This window comes from Pezoporus occidentalis, unplaced genomic scaffold (genome assembly GCF_034315485.1).
Source record: "Pezoporus occidentalis ecotype Australia unplaced genomic scaffold, CSIRO_AGI_Poc_V1 ctg441, whole genome shotgun sequence".
In the NCBI taxonomy this organism is placed as follows: Eukaryota; Metazoa; Chordata; class Aves; order Psittaciformes; family Psittacidae; genus Pezoporus; species Pezoporus occidentalis.
This window is the reverse complement of record NW_026915771.1, coordinates 19,428-47,015: the sequence shown is the minus strand read 5'-3', so window position 1 is coordinate 47,015 and position 27,588 is coordinate 19,428. Positions and strand designations below refer to the sequence as shown.

General features: G+C 51.3%; 1 protein-coding gene across 3 annotated transcripts; it reads left to right on the top strand.

The window, feature by feature from the left end:
* Nucleotides 1–24,452, top strand: LOC134172134 (H(+)/Cl(-) exchange transporter 5). 3 transcript variants are annotated; one of them, XM_062634984.1, is made up of 13 exons: nt 1–147; nt 2,584–2,733; nt 10,541–10,692; nt 12,622–12,721; nt 14,620–14,804; nt 15,355–15,477; nt 15,936–16,142; nt 17,024–17,104; nt 18,183–18,725; nt 19,295–19,481; nt 20,524–20,922; nt 22,731–22,947; nt 24,086–24,452. In XM_062634984.1, the coding sequence occupies exons 1-13, from the start codon at nt 102–104 to the stop codon at nt 24,174–24,176; spliced, it is 2,481 nt and encodes an 826-aa protein (XP_062490968.1). In that variant the 5' UTR covers nt 1–101; the 3' UTR covers nt 24,177–24,452. The 3 variants fall into 3 exon arrangements, with proteins under 3 accessions (XP_062490968.1, XP_062490970.1, XP_062490969.1); XM_062634986.1 differs by lacking the exons at nt 1–147; nt 2,584–2,733 and adding an exon at nt 2,909–3,019; XM_062634985.1 differs by lacking the exons at nt 1–147; nt 2,584–2,733 and adding an exon at nt 8,901–8,973.
* The last annotated feature ends 3,136 nt before the right edge of the window (nt 24,453–27,588 follow it).

The window sequence follows — 27,588 nt, the reverse complement described above, 5'->3', positions numbered from 1 at the left end:
GCTGGGTTCAGCTTCGCTGCTTCCCTTTGCTCGACTGCGATGGGAAGAGTCAGGACAGACTGAAGGAGCCAGAGGAGGTGAAGGGGAGCTGCTGGAGAAGGATGGCTTCTGGCTCACACCAGCACTGGGTGCACTGGGAGCCTCCTGGTACGTACGCATGGTAGGAAGGGAGCAGTCACTGCCTGATGAAGTGTTGCAGTAAATGAACAATGTCGATAAGCTTGAGAGCAGTCTGGTTTTCTTGTTTGTGCACATGGCTCATCCTGGAAAAGTGTTTCGCGCTCATAGAGGGAGTGTTCTTGTAAGAAAAAGGGATTTAAACCTGCATCTCCAGCTTTAGGACTCGGAGAGTAGTGAGCACTGAATGAGCACCTTGTGTCCCTCCTGTGCCGCACATGTGCTGGGTGGTGCTGGGTGTTACTGGGCTGGAAGGTGGTGGTTGCTTGTTGGCTTGGGTTTGGTTATTCAAACTGAATGAGAACAAATGGGGGGATGGGTTGGGGGAGCAGCAGGTGACCTTGCTTCAGTCTCTGCCTCTGAGATGGGGATTCTGGCTGATGGTGCAGGCAGCATTGTGCTTTCTGTTGGCTGTGGGGCTCAGCTGCAGGGCTATGGGTTTGTGCCTTATGTGATTACAGACATATTTTAAACCTTCCCTTCCACAGATACACATAAGCACACACAGAGTTTTATTGGAAAATACCTACAAACCCATGCTGTGCTGCAGACAAGCCCTGTGACACACCAGCACTGAGGTTCGTTAGCTCTCTGCCTGCTGGGCTGGAAGCTCGTATCCCTGCAAGTAGCTCAGCACATTCCTCACTGGTGTATTCTGCACCAGTTTCATGAGTAAAGAGGGCTCAAAAGTGAAGTGCCAGCATGTTCCACAGACCAGGGCTCACTGAGGAGACCGCTGCAGCTCTTTGGACAATGCCAGGGCTGGGTTTGTGTGGGTTGATGGCTTCTTTCCTTGTAATAGGAAGTGCTTTCTGCAGAGTGTGTTGTTCATGCTGTGCGTGGCTGCCTTCTTCCCTTCCTGAAATAAGGCTGAGCTGCACATTTGGTTCCTCTCTGATTCTCTTGAAATAATGTGTGCTTGTGAGAACAAACCATCTCATTGAGGTGAAAAGGTTCTCACTCCCAGGATGCAAGAGCTGGTTTGGAGGCCGAGACCTGATTTTTTTTCTCCAGTTTAGTTCACTGCTGTGTTGTCAGAGCTTGTGCTGGTGTAATTACCCTCCCTCCTGGATAAGGGAAGGAGAGATGATGGCTCTTATGGAATGGGCAGCTCCTGGCAATGGCTGGATCCAGCAGCCGTCCAGGGGCTTAATTAAAGTTGTTTGTGAAGCTAATGGCACATTTCCAGGTTCCTCTTGCAGCTTTGTGTGTGGGTGGTTAAGGACCATCCTTTGCTTGGGTTGTTCTCATGGTTTGCCTCCATCTCGGAGAAGGACACACAGGGGAGTGTGGCACCTCAGGAGCATGGCACAGCTGCAGCTCTGCTGTGAGGGCCCTCCCCGGTGCTGGGCTCTGCACAGAGCTCCAGCAGCACATACAGTTCTGTGCCATGGGAGTGGAAATGGTCAAAACCAGTGAACAAAGTGTCACTGAAACCTGTTGAGAGCAGTTGTGGAGATGATTTAAAAATACCTCGGCAGATGTCACTGGCCTTGTCTAACACAGAATCATAGAGCCACAGAATCCCAGCCTGGTTTGGGTTGAAGGGACCTTAAAGCTCATCCAGTTCCAGCCCCCTGCCATGAGCACGGACACCTTCCACTAGAGCAGGTTGCTCCAAGCCCCATCCAGCCTGGACTTGAACACTGCCAGGGATGGGGCAGACACAAGGTTCTCTGGACACCCTCACAGGGAAGAACTTCTGCCTAAGAGCTCATCTCAATCTCCCCTCTGGCAGGTTAAAGCCATTCCCCCTTGTCCTGTCCCTATGGGTCCTTGTCCAAAGCCCCTCTACAGGCACTGGACCTGCTCTAAAGTCTCCCCTTAAGGAGCCTTCTCTTCTCCAGACAAAACCAGCCCAGCTCTCTCAGCCTGGCTCCATAGGACCTAGGTCACTTTTTACTTGCTGTTAGAGATTCTGAATTGCTCTCTCTGGCAGCAATCAGAAGATAGAAATTGATTCACAGGCTTTGAAAATACGGAGGTATAAAGGACAAAAAGGAAATAGCTCCTTTAGATCAGGAACTTAGAAATGTAATTGGTTTTCTGTAGAGAAAAACATTATATGAGGCATTTGGGCTGCTCTTGTGTCAGATCACGATTGGATCATAGATCATATTTGGCTCACCAGAGCTCAGACCATGGTGGTGGGTGGCACAGAGCAGTGCACTGGAGCCATGGGCAGCTCAGGCATGGGCTGGCTGTGGATTTGGGGATGGTTGCTCACAGTTTATGGCTCTCAGAGCATGAAGTAAGCCTGTCTCATGGCTGAGCAGTTGCTGGTTCCAGCCTAACTTCAGGCAGTGTCGCTACAGTTCTTGACAAAACATCAAATGGGCATCAGCCCAGTTGGCTCAGAAAATGAGTCTTCATGCTTGTGCTCTAACAGACTTCCCTTTGCCCCAGGGTTGGAAGCTCTGGCCATGGATCAGAAGGGCTATCGACGGGAGAGTTTCCAGAGCAGCACTAGTGATGAAGATATGCTGGAAATAGCAGGAGCATCTCTGGACTTCTCCATGGCAGAGGATGACCCACCTCTAGACAGGGAGATGGAAGGTAACACGTGCACATCCCTCTTCTTTCTGCTTTTTGTAAGGGCTTTTGGTGGGGTTTGATGTTAGTATTGTCTGCATGCCCCCCTTGGCTCTGTCTGGGCTGGGTCTTGGGTTTCACAGCACCAGTGTGAATGGTTCTCAGGATTTTGCTCTGTGTTGCATCCCTGAGCAGATTCGTGCAGAGCAGCTGAATGCATGCTCAGTGTCAGGTTTGGCTTCCAGCATTGCTTCATGGTGGAGGCTGGTGGGAGGTGTCTGCTGTAAGCAAAGCAGAAAATCTCCTTAAGGTAAATGGCCATTGCAAGAAGCATGTGAGTGACTTTGTTGTGGTGGGGAGGTACTGCTTGTCTGTCTCCAGCAGCTGAGCTGTTGTTCTCAGAAAGGTTCTGAGAACTTTCCCCAGTAACGTCTCAGAAAGGAAAACTGCTCCCTTAGCCATTTGTGAGGTATATTTGCTACTCAGTACAGCATGTCCTGTCCCACTGCTTTGCTTTTAGGGCTTCTGGCTCACCCTTTCTGGAGCTCCCAAAGTAGCTGCTCTAGGGAAGAGCTGCCCCTGCCACAAGGGAGGTGTCATGAGTGTGGTGGGCAGGATGACAGCACAGGGTGGTTCTTAGGGGTGTGTGGTACAAGCAGAGACTTCCCTTCCCTCCTGCTTTACTGTAATCTTAAAGGTTGTCTGTTGTGGAGAGAATCTTGAGCTGTGTCAGCACTAGTACTGAGCTTGTGCACAGCCAGAGACACTCGCCTTCTCTGCCACCACACAGCAGTTCAATGAGGGTGTGTTGCATCTCCTCCAGCTTGAGCCTGAGGCTGTGAAATGAGCAGGGGAGAGATGAATCTGCTGAGTTTGCTGAGCTTTGGCGCTAGACAAGCACAACTGCCTGACTTTTGTCCTGTGAGTTATCGTTAGTTTGAAAGCAAAACCACAATTTGGGCAGCAGAGAGCAGTCCTCCATGACCTCCCGTACACCTTCTCGTCCTCTCCTTCCCCAGCCTGTTTACTACAGGGCAAAAATGAAAAAGAAATCCTTCTGTTTGGCTTCTGAGCCATGTGGTCTACCCCTAGGTAGTGCAAGCGAAGGCAGACTGCCTTGAATGGCACCTCTCAGTAGCTGAAACAACCAGCAATTCTGCTGCAGGGGGTGCTGGAGGGAGGGTGGGATTCTCTCTGCTTGGCTCGGTCCCTCTTGCTGCTGTCAGGCTAACATGGGGGAAGAATCACTGTGGCTTTCAGCAGCTGCAGGAACTGAATGGTAAGCATTGGTTAAAGAGCCTCTGTGTGTGCACAGAGGGGACAAGTGCAAGGTGGACACACTGAGTGTGGTGTTCCCTGGGCTCCCTCTAACGTGACAGAGGGTGGCTGGTGTGTGGGGTAAGCTGCGGTGCAGGTATTGGGCAGGGTGCTTGCTCCAGCTTGGCCTTGGGAATCCACCTGGTTTGTGTTGGGTGAGACCTCACAGCTCATCCAGTTCCAACCCCCATTGGTTGAACACCTTCCACTAGAGCAGGTTGCTCCAAGCCCTGGTCTAGAACAGGTCATATCTGGGGTCCACTTCAGACCCCCTCACACCAAGCTTGGAATAATGACTTGTGACTGAACTGACTTCTGAGGATCTATGACATATGAGTATGTGCAGAATTGCGTACATGAAGTAATCATGGTGTTGGTAACGGAATAGTAATTTCCTATTGTCTGACCTGCTGGTGAGATCTGCTTTACTGTAGCCATTGGGGTCCCAGCTCTATGAAGCTGAACGTGTGCTCATGTTCAGTCTTTAGAGAGAAAGAGCTGAATTCTTCTTGTAAGGAAATGGAACTTGGAGGCAGCACTGGGTAACTGGAGCTGAGTTTACTTTGCTGCTGCCTTGAAGGAGCACTTGGTGGTTTCCCTCCTTGTTTAAATGTTTTTTTTCTCATCTCCAGTGAGGGTATTTGAAGGCTTGTGGCTACTTCTATGGAAGAAGCAAAGGTTCCCCCCTGGGATGTGTGGTTTGGAGTGCTGGAGGTGGCAGCACTTTGGGGGCTGTCCTGAGCTTTGTGGCAGAGAGGAGCACTTTTCCTGCAGGAGGCTCTGACTGTTGGCAAGATGCTGGAGTCCACAGTAGGGTTGACAGGAAATAAAAGGGGAAAACGAAAAGTGGAGAGCTGCTCACCCAGATACCAGTTTCAGTTCACTCTGCAAACTTCCCCTGTGACTTCAGGAACTGTTTGCTGGTAAGTGTTTGGGTGCCAGGTGTGCAGCATGAAGATGTGGTGGCACAGGCCGAGCTGGAGCTGGAGAGGAGGGAACAGAAGTTCTCCCATGGTGGGGTTGAGTGTAGACCCCTGTCTGGGACCTGCTGGTGTGTCAGATGGATGTGAGTGAGGGACACGTTTTGGAATCAGAACTCAGAATCCCAGCCTGGTTTGGGTTGGAAGGGACCTTAAAACTCATCCAATTCCACCCCCCTGCCACAGGAAGGGACACCTTCCACTAGAGCAGCTTCCTCCAACCCTGTCCAGCCTGGCCTTACCACTCACGCCCTCCTGCAAGAGTGATGGCATTCCAGGTTTCAAAACCAGCCACAACTGGAGCTTATGGATCTTGTCAAGCAACCAGAAGAGGAAGCATCTCCTACTGCTTGGTAAATTTGTAAATCCAGAGTCCATTTGGCAGCCAGTGCTCCTCCATGTTTCCTTATGAGCCCTTGACTGGTGAGTGACACCACTCTTGCACTGGGTCAGGTCCCCCATGGGAGCCACCAGCCTTGCCTGCTGCCCACAGCATGGGATGCTTGTGCTGAAAAACATCTTCACATAGGATCTTTGTGCCTAGCTGGTATATGCTTCCCAAAGGCCAGAGCTGTTCAGCAGCTTCAGCTGAAATGCAGATACTCTGAGTAACTCAGGCTTGATTTAGACTGGGCTATGGTGGCTTTTAATACCTGCCACTGTGCTGTCTGGCTATGGAGAGCCCCTGTGAGTAGCACATGATCCCACTCTTACCTGCTCTGGTTTGGACTTCAGCATTCTGTCAATAGAAGGTAACAAATAAGGCTTTCCTGGATTATTTATTTCCACACTGTTAAGTTGTACCTGGGAATCAAACCTGGCTTTTTAAGGAGCAGCCCCTGCTGCTTTTCTGGTTTTCCTGTAGTCCAGATTGTGGCATTACACCAGGCAGTGAGTGCCATTACACGAGGCAGTAAGTGGTGTTTACTCCAGGCTGTGGCGTTACACCAGACCACAGATGGGTCTTGGCAGTGCTCTTAGAATTGCTGTCAAAGCACAGCTGTTAACCCTGGCCAAAGGGGTGAGGAGCTGGCACGCTTGGTGAGGATTCAGTACTTCCTCCCAGGCATTGTTTCATCTTACTGGCTGTGCCATGGTGATGGGACCACCACCAGGTGGTGCATTTCTCCAGCAGTAAATCTTTTCTGCTGGTTGATTGAAGGGGTTTAAAAAGAAAAAGCTCTTTCCTTGTGGCCTGCTCCAAGTATTGAGCAATGACTTGCAGAGCATGATCTGCTGACGCTTCAGTTTCCAGGTCAGACGTGCTGACTGAGCCCGACACTATGTACACTTGTCTCTACCCCTGCCCTGCAGGACTTGCTTCATGGACACTGAATTTCTTTGTTCTCTCGTAGTCCCATTGCAGTCCTCCAAAGGCAGCCGAGGAGATGATGCTGGCCACCAGCCCAAGCTCCCATCAGAGCAGGCAGCACTTGTCCAGACCCCTCTGAACACACTGAATAGTCAGTACAAACAGAAGTGGAGTTCCACTGTTGCCTTCCTCCTGCTTCAAACCCAGGAATTTATGCCTTGAGCATCCTGTGTCTTTAGACAGTTGCTTTTCTATGAGAAAACTTTCCCTGTTGCTTCCCAAAAGCTTCATTTGCTTAAGAGCTGCTAAAGGAAATTGCATCCACAGCTCCATGGGTACCCAAATACAGGATCAGGTACATTCTGTCTGCAGCCCTGGGTTGTTTTTTTTTTTTTTTATTGTATTTTTTAAGAAAGACAGGATTTACAAGTCCTGGTTCCTTTAGCAAAGTCTGTTGGAGCTGAGGAGGTGTAGTACCTGGGCATTGTGGTGGCCTCTGCTGAGCTTTAGATCACAGAGAGCAGAGGGAGGATATTGTTCCCCCTTTTCAGAGGAAGGCTTAAATGTTTCATGGCTGGAAGGTCCACTTTTGCTGTGGGATTTAAGTTTTTTTTCTCTTTAAGCTCTAAGGGCAAGAACTGAGAATTTTAATAGCAAGAAATAACACCCCAAGGTGCAGCAGGGCTCACAAAGCTTGGGTTTCCCATGGAGTTTTGAGTTTATCCACCAGTTCTCTGGACACACTTGCTCTGTGCTGTAGGAAGTGGAGGCACGTGGTGGAGCTTGATGCAGTGTTCAAAGAATCACAGAATTCCAGCCTGGTTTGGGTTGGGAAGGACCTTAAAGATCCTTCAGCTCCAACCCTCTTCCACTAGAGCAGTTTGCTCCAAACCTTGTCCAGCCTGGCCTTGAACACTGCCAGGGATGGGGCAGCCACAGCTTCTCTGGGCACCCTGTGCCAGCGCCTCAGCACCCTCACAGGGAAGAGCTTCTGCCTAAGAGCTCATCTCAGTCTCCCCTCGGGCAGGTTCAAGCCATTCCCCATGGCCTGTCTCTACAGGCCCTTGTCCAAAGCCCTTCTCCATGTTTCCTGTAGCCCCATCAGGCACTGGAGCTGCTCTCAGGTCTCCCCTTCAGGAGCCTTCTCTTCTCCAGGCTGCCCCAGCCCAGCTCTCTCAGCCTGGCTCCAGAGCAGAGCTGCTCCACCTCTCTCCTCGATGCCATCTGGCTGCTGCTCTCCAAAGGTCTCCAAAGGCCAGGGTTTGCTGGCCAGGGGATTTCATTGCTGTGCTGCCCCTTGGGCAGGTGAGACTGATTCACCCACACATCAGAAGTGCTAGTGGACCACCTCTGATCCCTGTGCTGGGGGTATTTCCCCTGGTTTTTTTTCTTCTCCCTCCTTCATCCTTGACCTCTGGCCAGAGACCCAGGGCTGGCAGCAGCCTCTGGCTGGGCATCTGGGCAGACCAGAGTCAAGGTTTGCAGGGTGTAGTGTTTCAGGCTCGCCAGACAATGGGCGAATGACAAGCTATCACTAGTGAATTGCAGCCAGAAGAACTTAATCACCACCTCCTTTGAGCTCTTACCTCCCTGGAATAGCATGATAAGGAGTGCTCCTGGGGCCCTGGGGGGCTTGGGAAAGCTATTGCCTGTTTGAGAGGGTGGAAGAAAGATTCAGTACCTGCCTACCCGCTGAGCAGAGAGCATGGCTGCCAGCTCATAGCAAGCGGAAGAGCAGCTCGATGGGCAAAGAAAGGGTTTTTCAGTGCCTCTGTGACTGTGTAGATTCCAGTGTCAGGAATCTACAGATGGTCAAGCTCAAGTTTGGCTTGGTCCAGACCTTTGCAGATGTGTGTGGAGCAGGGCATATCCGAGGCTGATGCAGTAGCAGCATCTGGTGCTGATGTGTGTACTGAGTGATGTTTCACTCTGCAGACAGGCTTTGGGTGAGGTGGTGAAGGGCCAGGTTGCAATGACTTAATCATAGAATCCCATGGCAGGAGATTGGAAGCTCATCCAACTCCCAACCCCCTGCCACGGGCAGGGACCCCTTCCACTAGAGCAGCTTGCTCCAAGCCCCTGTGTCCAACCTGGCCTTGAACACTGCCAGGGACGGGGCAGCCACAGCTTCTCTGGGCACCCTGTGCCAGCGCCTCAGCACCCTCACAGGGAAGAGCTTCTGCCTAAGAGCTCATCTCAGTCTCCTCTCTATGACAGGCTAAAGCCATTCCCCCTCGTCCCAGTGCCCTGATGCAGTCAGCTTTGGGCTGTGTGCAGTCTGTACAGCACAGCACACGGGCTGGGGTTTGTCCCAAGGATGTATTGCCCCAGGTAAAACATCCCCAGGTCTGCGTGAGCAGCTCCGCGGTGCAGGCTCCGCGCTGGGCTTACCAGGAATCGCCATCTGGGTGAAGGAGCTGCAAGGGGGCGATGGGGCTGTGCCGCCTCGGTCCTGCCCTTCCGCAAGGTGCAGGGCTGGCCCATGTGACGGCCGGTGTGACGCCAGGCCCGGCGTGTGGGGAGGGCCCCGCACCGCTGCCGGCTGCTCTGTGCTGCCGGTGCTGCCGTGAGGCGCAGGAGCTCCCGCGGCCCTTGCCCCGTGGGAAGTGGCTGCGCTCCCAACGGCGCTCCCGCGGGAGCAGCGGCTGAGCCACGGTGAGGAGGCTGCAGGCGTGGAGGAGGAGGGACGTGGGCCAAGGGGGAGCGTGTCCATGTGCGGGCAGCTGGAGCCGCTGGTGCCTCCGGAGCTGCCCCGCCACTCGCTGGGTGAAGGGGTGGTGCCGGGCGGTGGAGGGCGAGCAGCTGGGGGGGCTCTGGGGTTTCTGCTGTCTAATGGGTAATGGTGGGTGGCTTGCTGCCCATCTCCCTTTTGCCTGCAGACCCTTTCCTTTCCCAGGTCTGCTTGAGCAGGCGTGCAGGCTCCTCACCGGACTGTCTTCTTACCATGCAGGACAGCTCCTAAAGCCCATTGGCTTGCTGGCTTGAAGTGGCAGATGCTGTGACTTGAACAAGCACTGCCTGTTTTTTCCCTGAGCCAGACAGACTCTCTAAAGAGGAGCATTAACCCGTTTTAGGGAGAAGAGGTGATCAAAACACTGACAAATCTGTGCTGAAGGAATGAACTGTACTTCCCTAACAGTGCTGTGCCTAGCTAGCTGTCTCTAGGCACTAAACGACTTGAGCTCTGTACCTTAGGAGCTGGGGGTAGCTGTACGTTCATCTTGATTGCATTTTGGCAAGGCTTTCTGAGGCTCGTTTTCTTCCCTTTTTCCAGGGAGGTTATCAGAGGATCCTTGATTTGCAACAAGCTGAGGCAGGAAATAAAATCTTGATAAATATTTATGGCTGTCAGCCATGTTAGTTGAGTGTTGCTCCTGGAAAAAGGATGTTTCCTCATGATGTGCAGTCAAAGGGGCACCTTATCCTCTGCTGTGAATGTGCTGTGTGTGGCTGGAGACCTCAGGGCTCTGGGGACCACAGCCTGGGCTGAATAGAGTCGGTACCAAACAGTGCCTGGTCCCCAGGCCCAAACATGCTTTCTGCATGTGGCCTTGTCCCGAGAGCCCTCAGCTGTGGTTGTGTTATGGATGGGATTGTGCAGACAGTAGCTGTGGGACTCCCAGTGCTGTGAATTGGGGTGGTGGGTGACCTGCAGTGCTGTGCACAGAGTCTGTGCCCTCGGGCTCTGATCCGTGTTGCTCTGTGGCAGCTCTGAGCAGGGAGCACGTTCCCAGGACAGCTGAAAGTTGCTGGTCTGGGCAGTTATTCCACTAGACTGAGCAAGGAATGACCCTGATATCCCTGATATGCAGAAAATACTGCTCAAGGGAGTTAGGGAGGTTTAACAGTGCTTTATAGAGGCTGGTTTTTAGGACAGCTCTATCTTTTTATCTTTAGATAAACTCCTGGCTGGGCTGCTTGCCTTTGGGAGGTGAGGGGGAGGTGATCATTCATCTTGCCCTTCTCAGGGTAGACTCCGTGTTGTCTTCTGCATTGCTGGGCTTGGTAGAAACTCGTCACCCACACTGAGCAAAGACTCAAAGACACCCCCTCCCCACCAGAGGCACCTCATTGTTTGTAAGTGAATCATAGAATCCCTGTCTGGTTTGGGTTGGAGGGGACCTTAAATGTGAGTTTTCCCCTAAGTCAGTGTTTTGGTGATGTTTTCCTTAAAAGAGGGAAAACTAAGAAATGCTCAGTTTTCCCTCTTCTTCCCCACCAGGGTTTTCCTCATATAATGGAGGAGGGATGAACGGTACAAGCACAATGATGGATTTCCTGGAGGAACCTCTTCCCGGTGTGGGCACATATGAAGATTTTAACACTATAGACTGGGTGCGAGAGAAGTCCAGGGATCGGGACAGGCACAGAGAGGTAAAATCTCTTCCTACTCTTTGTGGCACTGATGGCAGGGTAATGAACCTGCTGGAGCTGATCTGGGTTCTGACTGTGGCCTAGGGAGGCACTTAGGAGAGAGGCCTGGGATTGCCCTTTGGATGGGCATGGAGAGCCTCTCCACAGGAGCTTTAATCTGGGGACAAGGGATGTGGCATGTTGCAGTTTATCAGTTGCTACTTCTGGAGGCTTGGATTTATGGAAAAGCTGTGGTGGATTTCTAATACACATCTTAAATGCCTTAATGGCATGTTTCCTTAGGCCACAGTGGACTTGTTTGAGACTGGACCATAGCAAAGCCTGCAGAGCTTTGCTCTCAGGGGGTGTCACTCCCTGAGAGAGACGCTCAGGGAAGCTGCATGGTTATTTGCAGTATTCTGGAAGAATCACATTGCTCTTCCCTGGTTTACAGTGGAAGGATCTAAGCACCATGATTCTGTTTACTGATGAAGAAACAGGTCACTCTTCTGCTCACACCATTGCACTGTGAATGATGCTCTTCCTGTTGGGTTTGTTTGTGCTGCATGTTTGAGAAGATGAAGTGCATTCTTTGAGACTTTCAGTCTTTCAAGCTAAGTGCAGTTCTTCCCAGGACTTCACCACTCTCTGCAATTCAAGGGATCCACTTAGAAAGCAAGGAATGCTTGACATAAAGCACCGGTGTCCCCACCGTGCTCCTGATCCCCCATGCCCTTGCTGGCAGACCTCGTGGGGGGTGATGACTGAGCTTAACTGGTCTAGTTGCTTTCCAAAATATTCTTTCGTGATTCTTCTTTTCCCCTGAGCCTCACAAACCAACCTGTGTCCTAGTGACAGTGCACAAACTGTGCACCGTCCCTGCTCACTGGGACACACAATACACACAATACAGTGTAATGCCCGAACTTGGGTGAGTGCAGGTCCAATTTAGAGACTCCAATGCTGCCACTGCCTACTGCCCAAAACCCTATTCCCACCTATGAATGAAGAGTACAAAGCCAAAGGACCTCTCACACACATGCATGTATGCACTCATGCATGTGTGATGCCCATGATAGAACAGGATGACCTATGTCCTATCTGCAGAGGTGCCTGAACGACAAGACTGCTTCTGTCTTCCTCAAAAGAAGTTGAAATCAGGTCAAGGCAGAAGTTTCTGCTGGTCAAAGAGGTGTAGTGTTGACTCAATGAAATATAAAGGAAATAGCTTTGGCACCCACCCCACCAAGCCTCCATTCAGTAGCAGTTCCAATCACCAGCAGCATGGCATTTGAAAGAGGAAAAATCCAGAGAATTCAGGCAGAAAGGATTCTTACTTTCTTTATTCCTCACTTAGTGAGTGGTAGTTGGCTGCATCAATGTGCCTTTTTATCTGGGAATATAGTGGTGTCCTGGAATGCTTCCCCTGGGAGAGGCAGAGGGCTGATGGGTGCACAGTAGCAGTTCTGTCACCCTTTTGTCCACCTGTCAAGAGCAGTGAGACTGACAGGCTTCTGCCGGCCCTGCTGGGCGCAGGCAGGCCGGGGAGCTCACCCTCCCAGGGCACCTTGGACGGGTCGGAGTCCCACTTCCCAGTGCCACCATTCCTCTGTGTTGGTATTAAGCCTACCACTTGCCTTGTGCCCGGCTGAGCAGCACTTCACAGAGCCTCCTCTGCTCAGGGCGACTCTTGTTTGTGTTATAGATACCAGGGCTGTAGCTGGAGACTCTGAAGTGCTGATGGCAGCTTCTGTGTGCTCTCATGGTACCAGTATCAATTTCAGCGGGTATCAGTATCCATGAGGCACAAAGTTTGTTCAGTGTCCAGATTGGCCTGTGGCATAGAATGACACGCTGTGGTCTGCGAATCACCATGTAGCTTTAGAGCATTTACACCAAAGTGTGTCCGTGTCTTAGTGGATTGTTGTTTCTTTTTGGAACCTTTCCTAGATCACCAGTAGAAGTAAAGAGTCCACATGGGCACTGATACACAGCGTGAGTGATGCTTTCTCTGGCTGGCTGTTGATGCTCCTCATTGGGCTGTTGGCAGGTAAGAGCAAACCTTGGTTTAAAGTCCTGGTTCTGAACTGCAGCATCGATTCCTCCCACAAACCCCAGCAGGTCATTGGAGCAGGAGACCTCATCCCTGGAGCATGGGCTGTGCGAGGGGCTAGCTGATACTGATGCCTCTGCCACAGCTTTGCTATTTATGGAGAATTACTTTTAAATGCTTTGATTTATGGAGAATTAGAATCATAGAACCACAGAATGGTTTAGGTTGGAAGGGACTTTAAAGTCCATTCAGTTCCAACCCCTGCCACGGGCAGGGACACCTCCCACTAGAGCAGCTTGCTCCAAGCCCCTGTGTCCAACCTGGCCTTGAACACTGCCAGGGATGGGGCAGCCACAGCTCCTCTGGGCACCCTGTGCCAGCGCCTCAGCACCCTCACAGGGAAGAGCTTCTGCCTGAGAGCTCATCTCAGTCTCCCCTCTGGCAGGTTAAAGCCATTCCCCTTGGCCTGTCCCTACAGGCCCTTGTCCAAAGCCCCTCTGCAGGTTCCTTGTAGTCCCTTTAGGCAATGGGGGCTGCTCTAAGGTTTTGCCTTAAGGAGCCTTCTCCAGGCTGAACAAGCCCAACTGTCTCCATAGCAGAGGTGCTCCAGCTGTCTGATCATGCTCTGGACTCCCTTGAGAAGGTCCACATCCCTCTTGTGTAATCCATCAAAGCGGAGCTTATAAAAATGCTGGGTGTCACACTGTGGGGGGGTCTTTGAAGGCTCTTCATTGGACCTGGGGAGGGTAATGCCAAGGATGCTAGGAAGATTTTCTTTCCTCCTTCCCTCCCACTCTACTTGGATATAAAGTGAGAGGAGTATTTGCAGTCAGGCTTCTTTCAGAGCTTGACTGGCTCAGACCTTCTGAGCAGCTTCAGCATAACCTTTGCTCCCTGTGCTGCAGGAGCACCTCAGCCTTCCTGAGAGGGAGCAGCCCGGCTCCCGGCCCCGGGAGTAGATGAAAGCTGCTGTTAATGTTTAGAGCAAAAGCCAGTGTCCCATTAACTAGAATATCTGCTGAATGTTTATTGCCACCTCTGGAGCTTGTGCCAGGACTTGTTCATGTGGAGCAGAGGTCTCTGCTTCTGGCCTCAGTGCTGAGCTGATGTTATAGCTGAGAGCAGAGCCGATGGCAGCACTTACTTGTGGGGATTGTAGGAGTTGTTCTTAACATGAGAACAAGAAATTGCTTGAAGATTCCTCTTTTCAAATCTGAGTTACCGGCTCTCTGCACCTGTCTTTCACTTGGCACACTTACAGCTTTCCCCTGGTTTTAATTTTATTTAAATTGCCTAGAAATGTTTTCTCCCAGTTCAAAGCTATTCCTGTCACAGCTTTAGTATTGTTAAGTACTTTGGAGGCTGATAACAGGTACTCCAGAAGTGCCCCATGTCCCCCTCAGCCCACTCATTGTGCTGTATTTATCAAGTGCTTTTTCAGTGCCATTGGGCAGAAGTAATTCCTGGTGATCACTGAATCCCAACCTGGTTTGGGTTGAAGGGGCCCAAACTCACGCAGTTCCAACTCTCTGCCATGGGCAGGGACACCTTCCACTAGAACAGGTTGCTCCGAGCCATGTCGAACCTGGCCTTGAACACTGCCAGGGATGGGGCAGCCACAGCTTCTGTGGATGCAGTTTGTGGTGTTTCAGCCTTTGAAATATTATTGGCCATGTTTTGCTTCCTGACCTGCTCATTTCAGTGTCTATAGATCCTTTAGCAAATCTCCCCATTTAGCTCTCTATAGAATACAAAGTGATTGGAGGCAGAAATACCAGTGCTGCTCTACGTGCTGGTGTGTGAGTCAGAATGTAGCAGGGCAGACTGAAACCTTCAGATGTGCGAGTCTCAGCAAGGGGATTATTACACTTTTTTCCTTTCTTCCTTCAAACCAGGTTCCTTGGCGGGGCTGATTGACATCTCTGCCCATTGGATGACAGATCTGAAGGAAGGAGTGTGTTTAGCAGGCTTCTGGTTTAACCATGAGCACTGCTGCTGGAAATCCAACACAACCTTTACGGACAGAGACAAGTGTCCTGAGTGGAAGAGCTGGTCCCAGCTCATCCTGGGCCATGGAGAGGTGATGTGTACCTACAGCTGGTTTTATAGAGTCCCAGACTGGGTTGGGTTGGAAGGGACCTTACAGCTCATCCAGTTCCAGCCCCCTGCCACAGGCAGGGACACCTTCCACTAGAGCAGCTTGCTCCAAGCCTCATCCAGCCTGGCTTTGAACTTTAAATGTCCCTTCAACCTAAATTATTCATGATTCTATGACTGGATTCATTTGTTTCCCTCAGAGGAATGCAAGGTGACCTCAGGTCTTGCGTTTCTGGCAGCTCTATCCAGGGAGCCACCTGCCTGACTGGGACAGACCTTACCCCAGTGCCAAGCTACCTGTGCACCCTGTTTGCTGTTTTAAATAATGGTCTTTGGGTATAGGATTGGTTCATATCCCGATAACCCAGGAGCATAACTTGTCCTTGGAACCTCACACTTGCTGTAGTTCTTTCTGTTTTGGGCTGATAACTTTATGTGGCATTACCTGCTATTTCTGTGCTTGCTTCAGTGAAGAGGCTGGATGTGATCTCAGCTGAAATGATCTCATTTGGGTTCCTTTCTCTGCATTCCAGGGGGCTTTTGCATATATTCTCAACTACTTCATGTACGTTGTCTGGGCCTTGCTGTTCTCCCTCCTTGCTGTGCTACTTGTGAAGGGCTTTGCTCCTTATGCCTGTGGCTCGGGGATCCCAGAGGTGAGTGAGAATGAGGAGGGAGTTTTTAAGTGGGCTGGGGAACCACCACCAAAAGATTCAACATCGCTGCTGTGGAATAATCATTTCCTGCACTTTAGAAATGATAATATGTTTTTTTTTCCCCAAACTATCATGAAACATGCCTAGTACTTAGGTCTTCATGCAGTCCCTTTAAAAACTCGAATGTGTCAGCATTTGCTGTGGGAGACACAAACAAAAGCACACTGTGTAAAGGCTACAAAAAAGATTTTTCTTTAGCAGGGTCAGTAGCCCTGAAGGAAGGACTCGAGAGGCTGTTTCAGCACTTGCATGGTGGGGTATTTTTGCTGACTATGTTATTTTTGATAGCTGGGGGGGGCTGGGAAAGCTGTGAGCAGGATTGGGAGCACCCAGTAAAACAGGAGCTCTGCCTAGGGCTTGACTGAAAGCCTGTAGAGCTTTGTGTGCTTGACTTCCAGATCAAAACTATCTTAAGTGGTTTCATCATTAGAGGCTACCTGGGCAAGTGGACGCTGATCATCAAAACAATCACCTTAGTGCTGGCTGTGTCCTCTGGGCTGAGCCTGGGCAAGGAGGGGCCCCTGGTGCACGTCGCCTGCTGCTGTGGGAACATCTTGTGTCATCTCTTCACCAAGTACAGGAAGAACGAAGCCAAGCGCAGAGAGGTACAGGGGGATGCCTCTGGTGTGGGGAGACTGCTGGGGCTGGAGCTTTGCCTCAGGTGTAAGTTGTTCTCTTTTGGCATGTTGATAGTGTGCCTCAGTGCGACACCCTTGGAGCAAAAGCCATTGTGGTTAGGAAGGGACAGCACAGCAGTGCAGGTTGTCATCTCGTTTGTGATGGAACCATTCACTGCACTGACCTCCATGTCTGCAATACTTGTTGGTTGGCCATGCAGCTCCAGAAACTGTTTTGGAACTGTTTCAGAGACCTGGACTTGGCTGTAGGAATAGAATGAAGGGCTTTGCTTTCAGGGACACAGTGATGGGCACGGTGGAAGAGCTATGCTAACATCTAATGCGAAGCTTAGGAGTGTTTCCTTACAGTGCTCCACATGAGTCAGTGGAGAACAGTTCATGTGGGATGTGCAGTATCACATTGGCCAGTTTACCTTCTGCTAAGCCAAACAATGGAATGCACCCAGTGGACTGGTTTTGGGTGGCCCCCAGCTCCTCTAGTTACACTGCATGAGAAATGCTCTGAATGTGAGACAGCAAACATGGGAGAAGTCAGTGTTCTGAGGTGAAATTGCTGCCATGCTGTTTACTGGGGCTTTATTTACGGTAAAAGTGTGAAACCAGCTGAAGCAGGAAAAGGTACTTGCCATGATGCCACTTCTACTGATTTGGTGGGAGTGTTGAAATGCCAGCACCAGTGGATGTGTAGCTCTCTGCAGCTCTTCTCCCTGAGGAGCTGGCTCACTCCACCGTTGTCCTGCTCTCTGTAAAACAGGCCAGACCTGGCTGACTGAGCACTCGCTGGAGATGAAAACTGAAGACATGAAGGTTGGAGGTGTTTGAAAATGCCTCTTTGGTTTCTCCCGTAGGTTTTATCAGCAGCTGCAGCTGCTGGAGTGTCGGTAGCGTTTGGTGCCCCGATCGGAGGAGTGCTCTTCAGCCTGGAAGAGGTAACAGCAGCATTTTCTGGTGGCCCTTGGCGAGCCGTTTGATTGCAAGGACTGACCCTGCTGGGTTAAAAATCCCGCCCATTACTGCTGGTGTGTAGGAGAGCCTCCCGAGTACTGGTCGGTGGTGTGCTTACAAGGCCAAACAATCTAAAAGCTTATTGGGGTTTCAGGTAATTCTTGGGAATACGGGAGAACTTTTTGGATAGTCTATCCAAAGCTTTGCTTTAAACGTGTTGGTTTCCCGTGGTCTGTCTGTGCCCAGCACCACTGACTGCTCACAGCCACAGCCTCCCTCGTGTTTGCCATGTGCCCACCCTCTCCTGACAGCTCTGTCCCAGGGTACCTTGGGAACAAACTTACCTGGCTCATTGGACCCTTTTTCTTCCCAAGAAGCTTCCAGTCCTTGTCCTTCAGATCCAGATGTGAAATGTATCCCTGCTGCTTGCTTCAGGGCTTAGAGGAGGAGTGGGATGGTTTTGCTCAGCTGAGCACAGTTGTGATGGCAGCTACGGCAAGCACTGTTGTTTAGCACATCTGGACCTTGCAGAGCATGCAGGACAGAAAGTTCTCTGATTCAGCTCACAGCTGATCTGTAACAGCTTTTATTATCTGAGTAAGGTATCTCCAGCGACAGAAGGGTTGGAAGGGACCTTAAAGCTCCTCCAGTTCCAAACCCCTGCCATGGGCAGGGACACCTTCCACTAGAGCAGGTTGCTTGGAGCAACCTGGCTTGAACACTGCCAGGGATGGGGCAGCCACAGCTTCTCTGGGCACCCTGTGCCAGCGCCTCAGCACCCTCACAGAGAAGAACTTCTTCCCAAGAGCTCATCCCAGTCTTCCCTCTGGCAGGTTAAAGCCATTGCCCTTGTCCTGTCCCTACAGACCCTTGTCAGAAGTCGTAGAGGGCAGTTGTTGCACTGGAACTGAGCAGGCCACAGTCAAGCCCGGGGTGCTTGGCTGGAGAGGAGGGGGCTGTACCCAGCAGTCATTGATCTTGTCCTTGCCTGATATCACTAGGCAGTGGTCGGTGGAGCGGCAAGTGTTAAAGTGACTGACTCTGCCTTGTTTCTCCTCTTAGGTCAGTTACTACTTTCCTCTCAAGACACTGTGGCGCTCCTTCTTCGCTGCTCTGGTCGCGGCATTCACCCTGCGCTCCATCAACCCCTTTGGGAACAGCCGCCTGGTTCTCTTCTACGTGGAGTTTCACATGCCATGGCATCTTCTGGAGCTTGTGCCCTTCATCCTTCTGGGCATATTTGGGGGGCTTTGGGGGGCTTTCTTCATTCGCAGCAACATTGCCTGGTGCAGGCGGCGCAAGACGACCAAGCTTGGCAAATACCCGGTGCTGGAGGTGTTTGTAGTGACAGCCATCACGGCCGTGCTGGCCTTCCCTAATGAGTACACCAGGATGAGCACCAGTGAGCTGATCTCCGAGCTCTTTAATGACTGTGGGATTCTGGACTCGTCCAAGCTCTGCGAGTACGTGAATGATTTCAACAGCACCAAAGGGGATGACCTGCCAGACCGAGCTGCTGGCCCAGGAGTCTACACTGCCATGTGGCAGCTGGCTTTGGCCCTTATAATGAAGGTCTTCATCACCATCTTCACCTTTGGCATGAAGGTAAGAATTGCCTGTAAGTGAGCTCACATTCTGCTGCAGAAACCCCAGGTCTTAGTTTTATTTGCTCAATAAACACGTTTTCCTCCCCAGGCCCTGTTAAGAAGGGGGCAAAGTGATAGACTGTAATTATTTGTTCTGTTGCTTGTAACTGAGGGCAGTAGAAACCCTTTAGCTTGAGTGGGTGTGAGGTGCAGATGTTGTTGTCACTGAACTGGTGTCTCAGGGCTTCATGTCCCCTTTTCCAGCCGCAGAATGCTGCTACATTGTCCAACCTTAAGCCTTTCTAGTATATATGCAATAGATAATGGCAGTGCAGTTGTCTTTATTTGTAAATGCTTGCTTATAGCTGTTCCTTGCTCAGATGGTTTTGATCTGGCTTGGTGGCAGCCTCCTGAGCTATGGGTGTAGGGCCAAGGTCTGAGCTTTCCTGCAGTGGGGTTCAGCAGGTGGAGCAACTTCAGTGTAACCTCTAACTGAGCCCTGTTTTGAACTGTCACTGGAACAACTGTTTTTGAGCATTCCTTTGCAACGTGTGGGGAGCAAGGCCTTGACCGATGGTGTTTCTGCAGGTGCCCTCGGGTCTCTTCATCCCCAGCATGGCGGTGGGTGCCATTGCGGGCAGGCTGCTTGGTGTGGCCATGGAGCAGCTGGCCTACTACCACCATGACTGGGCCATCTTCAGTGGCTGGTGCAGCCAAGGAGCTGACTGCATCACTCCGGGCCTCTACGCAATGGTTGGGGCTGCAGCGTGTCTGGGTGAGCAAGGAGTCCATGAAGTCCAAGCTGTGCTTTGGGCTTGGTTGACCATGTGGAGACATGTAGGAGTGAAATGCTGCTGTTCTCACAGTCCATAGAAGCTGGCTTCATCTCCAGAACAGGAACCCTTGTTGTAAAATGCATGATGTTGTAGAGGCACTGGAGCAGGCTGCCCAAGGAAGTTGTGAATGCCCCATCCCTGGCAGTGTTCAAGGCCTTCTCTTGCCAGCACCAACATGTCATTGGATGTGGCAGGTTTCAGTGGGGAGCTCCTGACCATGCAGCAGAACAAGGGAGGCTGCCTAGTGACCTCAGGTTTTCCTGTGGGCTTTTACTTCCTGTTCTGGCCTTAACTCTGGTGGAGCAACTCTTCTTTCAAGCACTCTGGGTTTTGGTAACACTTCTTCCTCTTGGCTGGATGTGAGAAGTTGAGTGCATGTGGCTGAACTTCACTTTCACTGTATTTCCCAATCCTTTCCTCAGAATAATGTGCTTAACTCTAAAGGGATTTAAGGACTCAAGAGTATCAGAAGAAACTCTCATGTCAGGAATAGTAAAAGCATGCCACCAAACCTCATCTTTGGCCTTTTTAAAGGGGAAACACCTTGTTTACATGTAATTGATTAAAATAGTTCCTTTTCATTAACTCTTCTTACCACTGCACAGCACTAAAGGGTCTGTGTCCCTTGAGGAGATGGTATTGGAGCAAAACTGCATGGCCAGGCTGTTTTTCAGCTAGCTAAGTCACCTGAGAGAAGGTTAGTTAGTCATCTTTTAAGGTTCGGTCTGAATTGAAGGGAAACCCATCAAAACCAGGTAGCAAACCCTTGTGAGCCAGCCCATGGCACCATGCTCTGGATGGGATGGGTGGTTTCAGTACTGTGTTCTGCTCGTGTTTGGTGTCCCCTGCAATGCTGAATGTGGTGCAGGAGTCCAGCAGTACAAGACCTTCTCTAGAAGTGTTGGCAGATGCAGCTCTGCTGCCTGGAACCCCCCAGAACTGCCTGCTCATGTCCTCTGTCATCTCCTGTTGTGCTTGCAGGTGGTGTGACCCGAATGACGGTGTCGCTGGTGGTCATTATGTTTGAGCTCACTGGTGGACTGGAATACATCGTTCCACTGATGGCAGCAGCCATGACCAGCAAGTGGGTGGCTGATGCCATTGGCCGGGAAGGCATTTACGATGCCCACATCCGCCTCAATGGGTACCCTTTCCTGGAGGCCAAGGAGGAGTTCTCACACAAGACCCTCGCGATGGATGTAATGAGGCCACGGAGGAATGATCCTCCTCTGACTGTCATCACGCAGGACAGCATGACCGTGGAGGACGTGGAGAGCATCATCAATGAAACCACGTATAGTGGCTATCCGGTGGTGGTGTCCCGCGAGTCCCAGAGGCTTGTTGGGTTTGTCCTCAGAAGAGACCTCATCATTTCAATTGGTAAGAGGAAAGATACTGCGCAGATGAATGATGCCATCGGAGTCCTTAAATGGCACCAGCTGTAATTTACTTGAGGAGTTTAGGCACCCAGTAGCGGTGGTGTTTGCGTCCCCAAGCAGCATGGGGTCTGCATGCAGTGAGTGTGAGGGACAGGATGACTTCTTGGTGCAATCAGTGTGGCTGTCTTGAATTCATGAACCTTAGGGCATGAAGCAGGGGACTTCTTGCCAGCAGGAACTAAGTCTTCCTGACTGTGGATGACTGGACTGTGGAATGCTTTCTTAGCTGTTATTCATTTCATTAAGAAAAAGTCTGGTTGGTCCAGGCACTGAATATTGGGGCACTTCTGAGGTGGTGCTGTCCAACCTGTAAATACCTCTCTTCACCACTAGCCAGCCTGGTCTTCCACTTGTTTCACTCGGTGGTTGAGGTGAGTAGTGCGTGGTGTTGGCAGGGCTTGGTAAACACTGTCCCGGCATCACTCAGATGTGTGTTGAGCTCCTTTGGAAACAACTTCGCCATGGTACAGTTTAGGGCATGTTTAGGCTCCTCTTGATCTCAAGTTTCTTAAAAATCTTCAAGTGCTGTTTCTCAGCATGAGACCCGAGTGGAAATTCTGGTCATGTTGTCTCTCATTGGCCTGGGTGAGGCCACGTGGCTTCTGGTGGTGCAGCAGGAGAAATCTGTGTGTTAGGGTTGAGTGCTATACAGGCATCTAGCACTCCTGCACTGGAGTGGAGGTTGGGCATCGGGGTGCCAAGGCCCGTGCTGTCGTGCCAGTTGAATTCCTGTGGTGTATGTGCAGCTCCGAGCAGCTATGCTGAGCCTGGGTGAGCTCCTCACCTCCTACACCAGCACCTAGCAGTGTTCATGTGAGCCCCGTGGAGAGCTGGAGGGAAGGATGGATCCAGCCAAAGCCACATATCCCTCTCTGCTCGGGATGCCGGAGCAAGGAGCAGGATGGTGCTTACCTTGAAGCTCCTCCAGTTCCAACCCCTGCCACGGGCAGGGACCCCTTCCACTGGAGCAGCTTGCTCCAAGCCCTGTGTCCAACCTGACCTTGAACACTGCCAGGGATGGGGCAGCCCCAGCTTCTCTGGGCACCCTGTGCCAGCGCCTCAGCACCCTCACAGGGAAGAGCTTCTGCCTAAGAGCTCAGCTCAGTCTCCCCTCTTTTATCATGCACATTGCCTTCCTTCTGCTCTGTGGGATGGCCATGAATTCTTGCAGTTGTGTTATTCTGAATCTTCAGGGACTTATTAAGAGTAATCCTCCCCTCAGAGATAAGCACTGTTGTGTGCCACAGGAGGGGATTTCACCCAGCTCTGGTGCTGGGGCTGCCAGGCCAGCCCCTTCCCAGGGAGCCTTGAATGTAAATACCAAATTGAAGCCTGAACTGCCCATGCAGCCTGAGAGTAATGCACTATGTAAATACCTGAGGGCAAGTACTGAACCTGGTTTTATTCCTGACACCATCATGGGCACGGAGCCTGTGCCAGTATGTTTAAGTGCTTAAAAATACTTGTGAAGTTGCTCTGCATAGGACCCAAATCAGTGAGTGATAAAGTACAAAGCATTTTGTCTACCTCCTCTTAAAATTGGGAAGTTAAAGATCTCCAGAACTTGCCTTCACATGGCCAGAGCAAAACACAAGAAACGTGTCGCACCCTCCTTGGGTCCCTGGTTGCCTGAAGCAGCTCAGGTGAAGGGAAGGAATAGACTTTTAAGGCAGAGATGAAAGGGTATGGGCTCTTTTGTTTGGAAAAGAAAGGGAGGGATAATACTTAATCAAATGTTCCTTCTTCCAGAAAATGCCCGGAAAAAGCAGGATGGGATTGTGAGCACTTCAGTTGTTTATTTCACTGACCACTCTCCCCCGCTGCCTCCAAGCTCCCCCTCCATGCTGAAACTTAGGAGCATCCTGGACCTCAGTCCCTTCACAGTGACAGACCAAACGCCCATGGAAATCGTAGTGGATATATTCCGCAAGCTAGGATTGCGCCAGTGCCTGGTGACTCATAACGGGTAAGCACGCTGCAGGCAGGGCCCTGGGCTCGGGGACTGCCTCCTCTCCTTCAGTGAGCAGAGGGCTCTGAGTATCAGGGGGAGCAGCTCTGGAACAAAGCACTTGTGAGAACATCGAACCTTCAGCTGAAGCAGTAACATAAAGCCTGTAAGGTGAGGACCCAGCTCCACGCAGTGATGCATCTGTCAAACTGATGGAGAGGGCTCACAGCCTCCTCTCAGATCTGCCCATAGGTGTCATGCAACTACTGGAATTCACTTTGATGCTGCTCAGAAACAGTGTTTTCTGAGGGGGAAGGAGTGAAGGGACACCTTCTTCTAGACCAGGCTGCTGCAAGCCCCTGTGTCCAACCTGGCCTTGAGCACTGCCAGGGATGGGGCAGCCACAGCTTCTGTGGATGCAGTTTGTGGTGTTTCAGCCTTTGAAATATTATTGGCCATGTTTTACTTCCTGACCTGCTCATTTCAATGTCTCTAGATCCTTTAGCAAATCTCCCCATTTAGCTCTCTCCTGGGGCAGGACCGACCCATCCCTCCTGCCCCTTTATCCCGACGCACCCACCCACGCCCACAGAATCCCAGACTCTGGGGTTTGGTTGGGTTGAAGGGACCTTGAATCTCATCCAGTCCCAACCCCTGCCACGGGCAGGGACCCCTTCCACTAGAGCAGCTTGCTCCAAGCCCCTGTGTCCAACCTGGCCTTGAACACTGCCAGGGATGGGGCAGCCACAGCTTCTCTGGGCACCCTGTGCCAGCGCCTCAGCACCCTCACATGGAAGAGCTTCTGCCTGAGAGCTCATCTCAGTCTCCCCTCTGGCAGGTTCAAGCCATTCCCCTTGGCCTGTCCCTGCAGGCCCTTGTTCAAAGTCCCTCCCCAGGTTTCTTGCAGCACTAAACATTCAGGTTGATCTTTTCAGCGGTGGTGGGTGTTAGCAGTGATTAGTATTTGTCTTTTGGTCATAACCTCCTAAATGTAAATCACTGACGGTTTCTGCTGGGGCTTGTGAGTGCCCTACATTGTGCAGAGTGTCCCACAAAGGTACTTCAGCTCCTGCAAGGCATTAAAGTGTGAAGCCTGTGAGAGGCAGGATACTTTCTGTGCATGCTAGTGCCCTGAAACTGTGGTTCCCTTTTTCAGGAAGCTCCTTGGGATCATCACTAAGAAGGACGTTCTGAAGCACATTGCACAGCTGGCCAACCAGGACCCAGATTCGATACTCTTCAACTAAAGGCAGACCAGGAGGTATTGTGTGTTCAACACAAAAGGACCTTTAGACCATCCTGGATACACTTCCCTATTTTTATTGAAAACATGGAACTGTTTTCCAAGTTTTCTTCAAAGGAGCTGAAGAAGATACTTTTTTTTCTACCAGATACCGATTGCACTACATAATCTGTGGAACAGAATCTTCTTTTTAGAAGAAAAAAGAGACTTTAATTACGTTGCTTTTGTGAAGTTGCATTGGAAAGATTCCATGAAGGAGTAAAAGCAAAATGCTATAGAATTGGATCTCTTACTTTATTTGGACTCGGCACTAACGCAGGGAGGAAAAGACAAGCTCTGTTCTTCAGAAGCTTTGTAGGAGGAGGATTTTGCACACAGCACTCAGGTGGTGGCAGAAGGAGGTGGTTGTAACTCAGGGGTGGTGGATTCCCAAGTAGCCGCTTGGGAGCAATAGGAACAGTCAAAACTGGTGGGGGGAGGGAACCGTTGGCTGGCTGAGGGTGTTCTGCTCAGCAAGGGTAAGAGCCCCACAAGCCCAAACCCCCGAGAGCAGATCTCCTGGGCCTAGGTCTGGTTGGGATGAAGCTTCTTTCGATGAATCTGTGAATGTATTCAGTGCCTCTGCTGCTACCTTGCCAGGAGAGTCCTGAGGAGGAGGCAGGAGGTAACAGCTGTGTTCTCACCATGATCCTGGGCTTAGATACATGCCTGAGGATTCCTTCTCCTTTACTTTCCTTTTACTTTTAGAATGGGAAAGGCCAAGTCCTATGTTATTGCCCTTTGCACTTCCATGTTCCGATCATGTTTGATACCACACAGTGACCTCTCCCATAGTCAGCAGGGGCTTGGGGCTGGAGACTTTCTCCTGGGACTCCTGTGCCTGGGATGTTTACATGGACACTTTTGCTGTTCCCTGCTCCTCCAGGTCCCAGCTCCAGGATTGGGAGTGCTGCCACTTCACATACGTGCACCGCTCGGGGTCTCTCCTTTTGCCAACAGCTATGCAATAAACCCTTCCTGAGCAATAAACCCCTCAGCCTCGTTCCACCTGTGTCCTTCAAGTCCCTGTCCCAAATCCCACCAAATTTTCCTGTTAATAAAATTGTGACCGTTTACTGGAATTCTGAAGGTATGTGAATGGTTTTGGAGGTGGATGATGTTCATCATGGCTTCAGTCTCTAGCAGGTGGTGGTCTATGGTCTATGCCTGAGGCTCTGCAGAGCTTCCTCTCACCCTGGTTCACCACTGTGGCTGCAGAGAGGAGCCAGCCAGTGAGTGATGGCTCACAGTTAGGGACTGGGGGCTCCGACTCTGCTTCCTGATGGACAAATCTCTGATGGGTGGTCCATGTGAGGCTGCTGCTGCCCATGGTAAACCTGTTCCATGTGGGAGCGGGGCTCCTGGATAGAGTTGTTTGGAAGTTTGCTCTTAAACTCTCTGAAATAGAAGCAAGTTCCTTATCTCTATCTACATGGAACTGAAGCCAGATCATTTTCCAGCAGTGAGTACCTGCTGCCACTGCTTTTCCTGGCTCTGAGGTCCTGAATTCTTGTCTACCTTAAAGCTGAATCAAAACAAGAAGTTACCAATGGATCAGGTCCCTTCTGCCTAGAAAATAAACGCCTCAACTTTGTCTACGGTGTTCTGTACAGCAGGAGCTGGTGCTGAGTTGAAACAAAGACTGGTGTGTTGGTAAGTAACAACTTGAAATGCTCCTGCCTCTAGCAGGAGAAACTTTGCCTTTAAATGCCTTTCTTTGTCCTGTTTGGAGAGGGTTGTTCCCCCTCTCCCAGTTCCTGGGGGTTCCCTCCAGGAAATTCCTGTCCTGTGCATGCAGGGGTGCATGCAGGCTCCTCATGCAGGCTTCTCTTCCCTGTGGCACTTGGAATACCAGACAAATAGAGCTTTGCTTTTCTGCCTCTTACACTTGAAAACATGGTCCCTGCTTCAGTTAGATCCACACCACATCTGAGCCCATCCCTCTCCTTGCAGGAAGGTTGCTGCAGCCTGGGGTAAGGGTAAGGACAAGAGGTGCAAAAAAGGAAAGCTGTGAGTGGGCCGGAGCCTCCCGGCTGCCTGGTGTCTTATCCCAAATGCTCCAGGGAAGCGGGAGGGCAGGGAGCAGGCTGTTGGAAGGGGATCACAGCGGCTCTGCCATCTGGGAATGGGAGCTCGGGGCAGGAAGCAGCTGCCAGCAGGCAAACTCCCAGCGCCACCATGCCAGAGCCTTTTCTTTGCCTCTGGCTTGCACAGATCTCTTCACTCCTGCTTCTCTTTCACGTGGTGATTTCCCTGTGGATGGACAGCTGGAGGTCTGGTGCACAGTGGCAACGTGGAAATAGGAGCTTGGAGCTGCTTGTCTGTGTATGAAAGCCTGCTCACCCCAGTGACATAAACTGTGTTTGTGTGAAGGGAGAGGCTCAGTTCAGCTCCAGACCTGGTTGGGTCTAAGCTGTAGTTCTCTGTGCAGGGACACTTGGAGCAAAATCATCCTCATCCTGACCGTGTTACCCACAGCAGTGCTGCCAGTGCCTGGAACGTGGGGCTCCTGCAGGGCTGTGCACTGGGACTGGTGCTCCCCCAGGGAGCCGGGGGGTACAGATCCTCCTGGCTGGTTGAGCTCTGCTTTGCGGGATTCCTTTAATTCCTATGAAAACAAGTTCATCCCTTTCCTGCAAAATTCTGTGCAGGGAGAGCACATACTCACGGCTCTAACTAATGGAGAAATGGTTGGGAAGGGTTTTCCCCATCCACCTCTTGCTTTCCCATTGCATTATCTTCTGAGCGACTCCAGGAGGAGCCCTGGGGTTTCCCTTCGGCAAAGGGCTGGTTATACAACCCAGCGCTGGAGCCCATCCCTGTGTTTGATAAATGCCACCAAGCATGTGGTGGTCTGAGCTAAGCAAGAACTGCTGCTTGCAGCGCTGTGCTGAGCACCAGAGAGAAGGCTGAGGCTGAGGCTCTTCCAAATCCCTTTTCAGCTGCCTTCAGGGTCTTAGACCCCACTCCAGGTGATGTTCCATGCAAGGAAGTGGCTGTGGGGCACCCTGCTCCTCACCCAGAAAAGGGAGGGACCTGCCAGAAACGTCTTAAACCATGATATCGATGATTGTTGTATTGTTTATGTGATTATAGCTCATTCATACGTGACTGGGACCCTCCTGGGGAGGGCTCTGGCTGTCCCACGTCCGAAGGGCAGGATGTGAGCTGGGGTGGTTGACTTGGTGCTTTCCCAGCCTGGTGCTGGGGTGTGAGGAGCAGGATGAATATGCACTGGGTGGGTCACTATGAAGCTATGGGGCCAGTGGGCTCTGGCCTCCTCTGCCTGCCCCTGGAGGAGCCCTCGGCCACTGAGTCTTAATGAAACACAGTGTTTAATGGAGCCTGATGCTGTCCCTTTCCACTCTGCTGTACTA